This window comes from Sus scrofa, chromosome 12, assembly GCF_054392235.1.
Source record: "Sus scrofa isolate SSC_HxYL_T2T_F1_AM1 chromosome 12, Sscrofa_HxYL_maternal_Yorkshire_Landrace_v2.0, whole genome shotgun sequence".
Classification (NCBI taxonomy): domain Eukaryota; kingdom Metazoa; phylum Chordata; class Mammalia; order Artiodactyla; family Suidae; genus Sus; species Sus scrofa.
The window spans coordinates 39,961,280-39,973,634 of record NC_139394.1 but is presented as its reverse complement, the minus strand read 5'-3'; the positions used below and the strand labels follow the sequence as shown (position 1 = coordinate 39,973,634).

The 12,355-nt window shown below is 47.7% G+C and overlaps 1 protein-coding gene across 3 annotated transcripts in view; it reads right to left on the bottom strand.

Moving 5' to 3' along the window:
• The window catches only part of YPEL2 (yippee like 2), a 70,411-nt gene that overhangs the window by 38,358 nt on the left and 19,698 nt on the right, over window positions 1–12,355 (bottom strand). For 2 of the 3 annotated variants that reach the window (XM_003131686.7, XM_084985019.1), the window contains exon 2: window positions 7,883–8,196. In XM_003131686.7, coding sequence (XP_003131734.2) covers window positions 7,883–7,999 — 117 coding nt within the window. In that variant the 5' untranslated portion in view covers window positions 8,000–8,196. Of the gene's footprint in view, window positions 1–4,151; window positions 4,265–7,882; window positions 8,197–12,355 lie in introns of those variants that run through there. The other variant, XM_084985020.1, reaches the window with a different exon arrangement.

Here is a 12,355-nt window from a genome sequence, read left to right as displayed (position 1 = left end):
TGCAGCCCTAAAAAAGCAAAAATAAAATAATAAAAGAAAATACCTTCCCAGAACTTCTGTTTCTAAACAGATGGATCCTAAGGGGTTTTAGATCAACAATCTTTTGAGAACCTAATGAAATCCATGAACCCCTCCTTAGAAAAATATACATACACATGGAATTAAACATACAATTTCAGGGATCCCCTGAAGCTAGCCTATGGACCCCAGATGAAGAGCCATTTATTCTGCCTCTATCTTAGAGTACTAATAATTGTTTACTCGGATAGTCAGTGAGCATTTACCAGTCTTCAGGAGCTATGACAAGTGCTAGAGACACAAAGAGGACGTCACAATCATCTTCCCAAGTAGCTCACAGGCTGACGGAAGACATACATTCATTGCTACCCTGTGATAAATGCTTTAAGGTAAACAAAAGATGAAGTAGAGTCATCCCACTGTATCCACCTCCCAGAATCCACCTCCAATACCAGAATTCGAGACTCTTCAAGTCTCCTACATAAAATGGCACAGTACGTGCATAGAAACCACTGTGTGTGAAATCATTTCTAGATGACTTTTAACTCCTCATACACAATGTAAATGTTACATAAACAGCTGCCAGCATGCAGGCGGCAAATTCAAGTTTGGCTTTTTGGAACTTTCTGGAATTTTTTTTTCCCCTGGCTGTTTTCGATCCACTGTTGGTTGAATCCTTGGATGTGGGACCATGGATACAGAGGGTCGAATTGCACATGTTTCATGAAGGGACGATTTCTGGGGGACTGGCCAAAACGGCAGAGCAGGAAGACCCTGAGCTCACCTCCCTCAGCCAGGACACCAAAATTACAACTATTTATAGTCAGCCTTAACGACCTGGGGAATAACTTGAAGACCAGCAGAACAGATAACCTATAACTGAAGATATAAAGAAGGAAGCACAATCAGATGGGACCTAATGGTTGACCCATAAGAAAGCATCCTTATGAGTCCTTCACCAGGGAACCCTACAGCTGTGGGAACTCACACCATTCACCCCATAGAGACACGCTATGTGAGTGAGCAGCATCTCCTTTCTCTGAAGACTCAGGCTGGAACCTACAATAAAGAGCCTGTACACCAAGGCCTTGGAAACCAAGCCGAACACTGGCTCTCTGATGAAAGTGACTGCGGACACGTTGTGTCTATAGAAGTCGACTGGCTCCCTGCTCTGGATGACTAGCTTTCAAATTCAGAAACAAAGAGTAGGGTTTTGTGGCACAATATGGACAGTAAAATGGCCATTTACCCACCGTAATAATGGTTTCTTGGAAACCATTTGGATCGTGTTGATCTACCTAGTTTAAATTTGTTGTAGCATCTCAGGATCTACACATATGTGAAGATTTTGTGTTAAATTTATCCTAAAGAAAAAAGGAGGGCGTTCCTGCTGTGGTGCAGTGGGTTAAGGATCCGGCATGGCCATAGCTATGGCATAGATTGCAGCTGCAGCTCAGGAACTTCCATTTGCTGCCAAAAACAAAACAAAAAAACAAAAAAACAAAACAAACAAACAAAAAAACCAGCCAAGAAAAAAAGGAGAAGGGATGACTTACGAACCTATTATTTCCCAAACTAGAGAGAAAGTTTTGAGGATAAATTTCTTGAGGGCAATATTCTTTTTTTTTTTTTTTTTCTTTTTTCTATTTCTTTGGGCCGCTCCCACGGCATATGGAGGTTCCCAGGCTAGGGATTGAATCAGAGCCGTAGCTACCGGCCTACGCCAGAGCCACAGCAACGCGGGATCCGAGCCGCGTCTGCAACCTACACCACAGCTCACGGCAACGCCGGATCGTTAACCCACTGAGCAAGGGCAGGGACCGAACCCGCAACCTCATGGTTCCTAGACAGATTCATTAACCACTGCGCCACGACAGGAACTCCTTGAGGGTAATATTCTAATATCATAATATCCAGTATAGTGCCCCCATCCCCCATACATACGTACTCACAGTGTGTATATGGTACTTGTACAATGATAGAACGGAGCCAATGAGACAAAAGAGCACATGATGGGCACAGTCCCCACTGCCACCACCCACGAGGCAGTGTGTGATACCCACAGAACCAGAGGCCTCTGAGATCTAGTTAAAGTGGTCCCAACTTTGAATAACTATGCTATATAAATTATACCAGCCTAAATGATGGCTTATCTCACTGACTTGATTCAATCTCAGTCCCCAGGGGGAGAAGATAACATAAGCTTCTTTTCACCAAGAAACACTACAGCCTCAACATATTCCTCTCTGCGGGGCACTGCTATATAGACATGGTTCACCTGTCACCCCTCCTGGCTGGCCAACAGATCGCTCATTTGCATACCTCCAGAACTAACACTTCATTAGCAGGACATTAGGGCTTTCAAAGATCAAATAGTTGGGGGAAAAGAAGTAAGTAATTTCAGGTTGGATATGCACTTTTCTTTAAGAAAAGCTAAATTGATTGACTGTGTTTTTAAACTGGGCTTATTGGCTTCTGTTGGAACTCTTCCATAATTTATCACTTCTGCCTTTACTGCGTCTCAGAAATGCTCTTTAGGCAACAGACAAACACACAATAGTGTTTTCCAAACACTGCAAAAGAAGCAAAGGCACCCACTATGATATACGTCCTACAGTGATGGCTGTTGTTAACTTTTTGTTTCTTAAAACCCATCAATCACTCTCATCCTGGGTCCCCACTATTTAGAAACAAAAAAGGTCACTTTTAATGAGACAGACATTTATAGGTTTACATGCAATCTGGCTTTTCCCCCTCCTGCTAGAATAGAAATACTAATTTTACTGAATTCTGCTTTTTGTAAAAATGATCATCATCCACCAGATACGAAAACACCCCTCGGTTAATAAAATGACTGTGTAACATATATTTTGATGTGCTCACAGAACTGTCTTTAGCAGCCACATCTTACTGTATATGTTCTTTAGGAATTGCACTGCTTAGTGTGATGCCGTGGTCACTGACACAACTAATACAATCTGAGGCTCACTGTAACCTTTTTCCAGGGCACCTGGAGAAAAAGAAATTCCGTTCCCGTGTTTATCTTTTACGTGACTTTTTCAGGACATTAAAACTTGCACTAATATTTTGGAGAGTTAGTTTTAAGGCACGTTAAAGATAAGCTGGTGGGTGGCAGGAATGAAGATGAGCAAATCCCTATCAGGTAGAGGTGACAGGCCAGGACAGTGTCCCCTCTTTGTCCACAGCCTCTAGGTCATCGTGCTGGGGGTACAAGTTTTCTCGAGAGTCATGGGGCAGAACACTCGTGCTCAGAAGCGGAGGTGAGAGGCCGAGCGAGGGCAGAGGGGGCGCGCTCTCAGATCAACACAAGCCTTCAGGCTTCAGAGCGGCTTTCTGATCATCGTTTTTCTCAAAGCACTGCTGCAGCTGATGTCTAGGCAGGAAGGGAAAGCCAAAATGCCACCACGGTAATCCCAACGGAACCCCACAGGGAACAAAAAGAACCTGCCTCCTTGTTGGGCTGCAGCCTCAAAAGGAGGCCCAGCTCTTCACACAGCTCGGTTGAGGGGTGTGAGGTAGAGACGCCCGGCCTGGAGGCTGTGGAACCTCAGGTTAGTCAGAGTTGCCCACTCTGAGGCCTCCGACCCTTGAAGGCCCCTGGGGCACTGAGAGCAGCCTGTGTCTGGAAAAGGAAGCCAGCATCCCCAGAGGGGGTTCATGATAGATTTGTCAACTCACCACTCGTCAAAGGCCTGCTTGCCATGCCACCAAAGGGCTTAGCAGGACGGGGACAAGGGAAGGAGTACAGACAGAAAGGTTTTTGTGGAAAATCTTGTGAAGATCCAGATAGCATCCCCTGAAATGAGCATGTAGATGGTTCTCACTGGGGGCAGCTAATGGTTCCCGTGGAAATTATTATTTTTTATAACCCAAGTATATTTTTATACTGAGACTTGCACCATTAAGTGAGAAACAACAGCATGAGCCATTCCTCGTGCCAACTCAAAATACCTCTGCGTGCAAACACTTCAGTATTTAGACCACAACACCCCCCGCCCCCCAAGAAAGAGATTGTGGGAGGCCTCAGCACATTCCCTAGATAGTTCTGTCATCAATTCAAAAAGCACCCCCTCCCCGCACCCTCTAGCGTCCTACAAAGCAAATGCTGTTACCTTTCTGCCAACACACCCTGCTTGGCTGTCCTTCTCTTCCATGGCCTTATCCTCTTTAAATCCAGCCCCTGTGCTCCAGGTCCTAAAGTGAAACTGTCTTGGCTAAACTAAATTTGCTTAGTATCAGGCAGTAACAATCCCCTCTGCCCCCAGCTCCTTGCTTTTTTTTTTTTTTTTTTTTTTTTTTTTTTTGCCATCAAGGCCAAGGGAAGCAAAAGGTCTACTTTATATGTGCATAGAGCTTTGTGACTTGCAAACCACCCACACGTCCATGAGCTCATCCAGCCTCATAACAACCCAGTGAGGTAAACCTGCTCCCCCCACCACCCCCCACCCCACTCAAATAAGACAGACCTACCTCCTAGGACTGCTTGGGCAATGGCACACGGGAAGCACACAATCAGTGGAACTACTAGTCATTAGACACAGCACATACTACCTTATTCATTTTATTAGTGAGAAACTGAGACTCAAAAGGTTGGACAGCGGATCCCAGGCATCCAGGCCTCTAAGAATCTCGAGCAAGCCGAGAGGATGGAAAGCCTAGTCCAGGAGGCTTCCCACCGCCGTATCAGTACAGACGCTAATTGTTTAAGACTTTGCAACTGCACATTTCCACGGAGGCTTAGCCACGAGGATAAGGGTGCCTGAAGTCCGGATTCTGTTCCCAGTTCTCTGATGGTCATGTCCTCTGAGCTTTCGTTCTCTGGACTTTTGTGTCGCCTTCTCCATAATGAAGGCAGACTCACTTTAAAAACAAAACAAAAAAAAGCCCCCAAAACCAAACAATGGAATGTCAAGCTTCCATATGAAAGGCTCTGTTACAAACACAAAGTATCATTTAATTACACTGCTGCTCCAGTTAGCTGCTTCCCAGCTCCTGACTCCCACTGGGTGGATTCTGAAACCGCATAGGAGATTATGTCAAGAGGGGAGAACAGGAGAAACATTCTCTCCCTGAACTTTCTTAAATGGAAGAGAGAAACAAAATGAAAAGAAAGGCCTATTTTCCAAGGAGGGGGGGCTGGGCCAGTGATCTTTCCATTAAGCGGACCTGCATAAGAATCTATAGATTATTTAACGCCGGGGGTGGCTGTGGAATGAAATAAAGGAATCTTTGTGCAATGCCAGCCACCGTTCCCTCACTCTTTCCCCACAGTCAGGCATTTAACCCAACTCTTTAAATCATCAAGCTCTAATGCACCCCATCTGTGCACCCGTTATAGCCCATGAAATTGAAGCCCATGCTGACTTTGGCCTGGACTTGTGAAGGAGTCTCTCTGCCCCAGAAGGGGCAGGAAGGAGCAGCCCATGAGGCCAACCATCTTTTTTTGCTTGTCACTCGTCCTCTCCCAAGGCTCAAGAGCCAATTGTTTATTTGATCACTTGCTTGCCTGGGTCAGGTTTTCGTAGGACTTGGCCCCAGGAGGACAAGGATGCGTAAGAGCTCCTGGGAGAGAGGAAGGAGGTCGAGAAAAAGGGACGCTTTTGGCACAGGGGCCTGCGATGCCCTCCCTGCACATTCAGGACCGGTGCCTACTTCCCAAGTGGTTGGAACATAAGGCAAGGAAACAGCAGGGGCCCGAATGCAAAAGCTCATCCAAGGCCCTGTACACCAGACCAAAGAGGCAAGACACCAACTCCGAAGGCCATCCCCATCCCCATATAGTCTCTTCTGCCCATCTTCCAAGGCCCAGCTCAAATACCACCTCTTTCGGAAACCCCCCTTTTTTTTTTCCCTGTCTTTTCTAGGGCCACTCCTGTGGCATATGGAGGTTCCCAGGCTAGGGGTCGAATCGGAGCTGTAGCCTCCAGCCTACACCAGAGCCACAGCAATGCAGGATCCAAGCCGCATCTGCGACCTACACCACAGCTCATGGCAACGGCAGATCCTTAACCCACCGAGAAAGGCCAGGGATCGAACCTGCAACCTCATGGTTCCTAGCCAGATTTGTTAACCACTGCGCCATGACGGGAACTCTGGGAAACCCTTCTTGGAGACACTCAAAGTCACGGCCATCTCTTCATTGAGAACTCAAGATCGGATTCTTAGACAACCTGTATGAGTCTCAACTTCTCCACCCATATAATAGAGAACTAGCATCACTTACTTTAAAGGCGTCTTACGAGGGTTAAGTGAGATAATACTTCGAAAGTGTTAGGTAGCCGCTTTTGAGGACACAGCAGGCGCCTAGTTTATTGTTACCTCCATTTCTTAGGATACATGGATAGCACTTCTTCCTGCTATTAAAAAAATGTCTTGGCTTCCACTTTCTCGGAAGATTTCCAGAAACGGGACAACTCACATTTCCCCTCCAAAACTCACATTTGCAGGCCCCCTTCCAAAGCAAAGAGGGCTGACTCCTCTCTCCCCTCACTGACACAGCCTCCCCACATCCAAACGTCCAGACTCAAAGGGTTCCCAGCAGATTCAAGAGAAATCTGAGACAAGATGAGTTAGTTGGTAGGAAAGGAAGCCGGGGGGCTGGCTGGAGCACAAACAGCATAGAGGAGAATTTTAGCAGAAACCTAGAGAAGGGAAAGTGGGCCAGAGGCCAAGGCTCTGAGGGCTCTCGGGTTCAAGCTCTGTGGTAACCCTAGAACCCTGGAAGAGGCCGAGAAGGAGGAGTTCCATCCGCCGTCCTGATTTGAGACTCCCCACTCCCCCAAGTGCTTGTTCAAGCAGCCCTCTCCACTTCCTGTCAAACCAGCCAGCTGGACAGGACTGTCCTGAAACGGTGGATTCCCTCCTCCCTCTCGGGCTGGAGTGACCCGGCCAGAGGCAGGGGAGGTCAAGCCACCTTTTCTAGCCGTTCTTGTCAACAGATCGAGAAGACTTTTTTGGTTTAACTTGGTCAGAGCCTGCATAAAGGTTTGTTTCTTTCCTTTTTTTAACGGCATGAGGCGCAGGTTCGGATGAAGGATGCTTCTGAAAGAGCAAAGGCCCCCGTGAGCTCTTTCTCCCTTGCACACAGCCTCGTAAAGCTGATTCTCCTCCTTGGGAACTTAGCGCCAGGCAGGCGGTAGCCCCCCTGAGAATGCTGCCTGAAGGAACCGGTGCCTGGATTGTCCCACTCGGGCATCAGGTTTATTTATTTACTAATAACCCCTCACCCCAAATTGAGGACACAGTTGGCTCTTCAGGGAAAATAGGGCCCCGCTATTTCTTCTGCTTGTGACTAAATGTCATGCCACGTGAACTCATGGAGAAGTCCCCAAAGGTCCCCACAAGCCAGTGGGTCAGCTCTGCACCAAGCCACTTATGGTCCCTTCCAAAGGCCATCCATTTAGTAAATAAATCATCTGGTAACTTTCCGTGGGGGCTGCAAAAGCAATATATCCCCTCTCTCATGTCAGCCAATAACCCCTCCTACAAGATCCCACCGTTCTTAGAACTCCTTTGCAGACAGGCGGCCCCTGACACCACACTCACCGGCCAACCCAGGCCACGCGAGCTGAGCGCATGGCTCCAATCAGCCCTCAGCTCTTGCTTCTCCCCTCCAGCCTGCGAGCCACCAATCCCCACAGCCTCCAACAGGGATGACATCTACTTTCCAAAGGGACAAACTGAACTCCCGTACACTCTCCCTCCAACTCCAAGTTATTTCTCAGTTGAGTGAGACAGCCATGAGGGTCAGCCCCCCTTCCCCGGACCAAAAATGGGAGGACAAATGCCCCAGGCCCTTTGGGAGAGTTTGTGAACATCTGCAAACCCAAGAGCCAGAAGGTACCTTGGAAATAAGTTCATCATGATTGGCCAAGTGGGCTCTGCAGTGAATGCAGCTGTAGGTCCGGTGGCATGAGGGCAGATATGCCTGGAAAGTCTTGGATCTTGTCATCTTCACCATTGGTGCTGCTGAGCGTGGGGTGAACTCCGGGGCAGCCCACGAGGCACTCCCACAGGATGGGTCGCACGGGAAACACCGGAAGACACAGGTAAAGGCCGTGGTTTGGCAGGGGGTGGGTGTGGGGCAGGCTCCACACGCTGGTGATGTCTTCAGAGGAAGGACCCTCAAGCAGAGGTCGAGGGCTGGTTCTCAGCAGCCTGCAGTGCCAAGATAAGGGACTATGATTAGCTGATCTTCCTACAAAGCAAGCTGAGTCCAACTGCCACCCAAGAGGGAGAGGAGTCTTTACAAGATAAAATGACCCCTTTCTCTGTTCTTACACTGTGCCAAGATGCCCAGGGAATTAGAAAGAAACCAGTGGAGATCCCAGCATTGCTGCAGTTCCAGAGCTGGAGGTTCAGTATCAACTCAGGGCTCTCAGGAGCTACCCTACCAACATCCAGCCAAGTGGCATGATCACCCTTCCTAGGGAGCTCTGGAAAAGGCTTAAAGATATGCTGCCTACAGCCCCAGGGAGACAATCCCTAAGGGCCTCCTTCTCCTGAGCCAACCAAGATAAAAGGCTAAAACAGTCTCTAGGCATTCACTACATCAACAGTCACAAGTAGATTTCTCATCCATTTCCAGATGCCAGCAGTCCTCCAGCACTTGAAACCACCCCCTGCAGAGTCAACAAACCCCACACCACTCTGTGTATGAACGAAGCATGCGATACAGCCAGCAAGGTCCCTCATGGTAGCTAGTCCTTCTGGGAGGAGAAGTTCTTTTTGTTAACACCTTGCCCAAAGGAGTTGTTTGGCATTTTGTTTCATGGCCGCACCCATGGCATATGGAAGTTCCCAGGCTAGGGGTCGAATGGGAGCTGCAGCTGCCAGCCTCCGCCACTGCCACAGTACCACCAGATCTGAGCGCATCTGCAACCTATGCCACAACTTGCTGCAACACTGGATCCTGAACCTGCTAAGCGAGGCCAGGGATTGAACCTACATCCTCAGAGAGATAACTGTCAAGTGCTTAACCCACTGAGTCACAATGGGAACTCCCACTTTTTTTTTTTTTTTTTTTTTTTTTTTTTAGCAAATGAATGAAACTAGTGGCATAATCAACCTCTTGCACCTAAAATTCACAGTGATGGTGAGTCTTACCAGAATTTCTCTTCAACCCCCAAACTTTCCATTACTCATGCCACAGTACAAACATTTCTCCTACCATAGCCTCAGCTCTTTTATGGTAACGGGAAACAAGGACACTGAGAAAAAGGGGTGACTCCCAGGGTATGTCCACGTGAAGGTCTGAGGGCAAAAACCCCAAGGTCTAAGACCCGCTCCACTTCTCTGTGACTCACATACCTGAGGCTTCTGGACCTACCTATTCCCTGGGCCTCACTAACGGGGATGCTGTTCCCACTTGCCTACCTCCCAGGAGAGCCAGAGCGTTAATTAATGCCTGTCTCATGCTTTGAAGATAAAATTATTTAGAGAGGCAGGGGAGGAAGATAAACAAAATCAGACCTTCCTGGCTGGATTATGCCTGAGATCCGTCTGGATGTTTAGAGAAAGCCTGCAAATCACAGTCCTCTAAAGCTCCCTGGAACCGAATCTTCTGCAGGGAAGCCGTCCTTCTCCCCAGCATCCTCCCCCCCATGGCGTCACTGAAGGCCACCATACCCTGGGGACCCTGTGTATCTTCCTGAGTGGCCAACACCACTGGCCAGCATGAGGCTGAAGGACAGCAATGGTCTCTATCCCTTACCCTGCATGTCCCTTGAGCAGCTGAGCCAAGCAAGCCCCATGTCCGGGATGACCAATTACACATGACCAACTGTTGAAGGGATTCAGATCTACAGGGACCCAGGCATAAGGTCTTCCCCGCTCGGTCTCCCACTGCTTATTTTAAAAATGTGTAATTACACGGAACAATACAGAAACATTACAGAAGGATAGGGAGGTGAGAATTAACCTCCCCAGAAAAGGGTACCCTCCTACACTGCTGGTGGGAAGGTAAACTGGTACAACCACTATGGAAAACAGTATGGAAGTTCCTCAGAAAACTAAATATAGAACCACCATATAAACCAGTCATGCCAGCCCTGGTCATACATCCGGACGAAACTACAATCAAAAAGATACACACACCCCTATGTTCACAGCAGCACTGTTCACAGCAGCCAAGACATGGAAACAACCTAATGTCCATCAGCAGATGAATGGATTAAGAAGATGTGGTACGTATAATGCACAACGGAATACTACTCAGCTGTAAAAAGGAAAAAAAAAGAATGAAACAATACCATGTGCAGCAACATGAATGCAACTAGAGATTCTCGTACTAAGGTAAGTCAGTAAGAGAAACAGAAAGACAAATACCACAAGTTATCACCTATATGTGGTATCTAAAATGTGATAAAAAATGATCCTGTCTACAGAGCAGAAACAGACTCGAAGACTTGTGGATGCCAAGGGGGAGGGAGTGGGATGGACCGGGAGTTTGGGGTTAGTAGATGCAAACTATTACATTTAGAATGGACAAGCAATGAAGGCCTACCAGACAGCACAGGGAGCTTTATCCGATCTCCTGTGTTAGAACGTGATGGAAGCTAATATGAGAAGAAGAAGATGACTGAGTCGCTTTACTGTACAGCAAAAATTGACAGAACACTGTAAATCAACGATACTTTAATTTTTTTTTAAAGTGGAAAAAAAAAAAAAAGAAAAGAATTAACCTCCCAGCTTTGCCTTGGTATCCTCACCCGAGGCACACTCACTCATAAGGAGAGGGGTCAGAGCCAAAGCCCGTGGTAGACCAATGCTGTTGGGAGTTGCAGTGTTCCAGGTGGTAGCAAAGAGCAAAGTACTTCGCCTGGGGCTTCCTGGAAAACCCTTCCACTCCCCAGTACTCCTGTTCCGCTCTCAGGCAAAACAGCATCTCCAGGAGAGGAAGGGGTGATAGGTCAGAGGGTCAGAAACAGGAAAAGACCGAGGCAGGGGATGTGAGCGGGAGGCCTGCCGCAGGCCAGCCGCCTCTGAGGTCCACAGCCTCGGCTGCCCAGTTCGGAGCAGGAGGAGCTCCGGCCCCATCCGCCTTATACAAACACTGAGGGAAGCAAAGGAAACAACGAGCCCTGGCTGCCAGTCTGCGTTTACAGAGAGCCACAGAGTCTGTTTTCTTACCCATGCAGACAGCTTCTAAATTATGCATTTCCCCAGAGCAGAATTATTTCTTCTCTCACTTCTCTTCAGGAGGAAACCCCAAAAAAAGTTCACAGGGCAGGGGTTTCTGGTTATGTTCAGTTTCAAATCTCAATCTCAAAATGTATTCGAAGCCACCTTCTGAGGAATCAGCATTCAGAGTCAGCATGAAACATGAGTGTGTCACATAAAAACACAAACACATGCATCAGACACCACAGCTCTAAACTTAAAAGAGAAAAATGGGGAATTCCCATTATGGCTCAGCAGTAATGAACCTGATTATATCCATGAGGACATAGGTTCAATCCCTGGCCTGGCTCAGTGGGGTAAGGATCCGGCACTGCTGTGAGCAGCAGTGTAGGTTGCAAACTCTGCTCAGATCCTGCGCTTCTGTGGTTGTGGCGTAGGCCAGCAACTGTAGCTCCGATTCAATCCTCAGCCTGGGAACTTCCATATGCCTCAAGTGGGCCCCTAAAAAGATCAAAAATTTAAAAAAAAAAAAAAAAAAGGGTAAAAAATGAGAAAAATGGACCATGTAAGTAATATCCCAGGCAACATCTCAGGCTGCCGGGTGCTTGAAAAGCCTGCTAGATGGCAGGCCTTGGACTCTGCTCTACAGTCACTCTGCTCCTCTTCCTCTTTCGTAAGAATTCATAGGCATCCACAAAAGTGGCTCCTTCCCCGAGAAGAACAGAAAGAAAAAGGTGGCAGGCTGAAATAGGAATCTTGTTCAACTGGTACAGGGCAAACAAAGAATGAGGGGGGAGGGAGTTCCCTTAGCGGCTCAGCAGTTAATGAACCCAACTAGTATCCATGAGGATGCAGGTTCGATCCCTGACCTCACTCAGTGGGTTAAGGATCCAGCGTTGCTGTGGGTGGCAGATGCGGCTCAGATTCAGCATTGCTGTGGCTGTGGTGTAGGCCAGCGGCTACAGCTCTGATTAGACCCCTAGCTGGAGAACCTCCATATACCAAGAGTGGGGCCCTAAAATAGCAAAAAAAAAAAAAAAAGAATGAGTGGGAAAGTGGCAAGCAAGGTGAAGCAGGATCGAGAGGGAGGAGGTCCTTGTGCCTGTGAGAAGGCTGAGTGAGAAGAAAAGAGCTAGGGACTGAAAAATAATAACCTATTATGGTCTTCTTCCCTTTTAAAGGAAAATATTAAAAG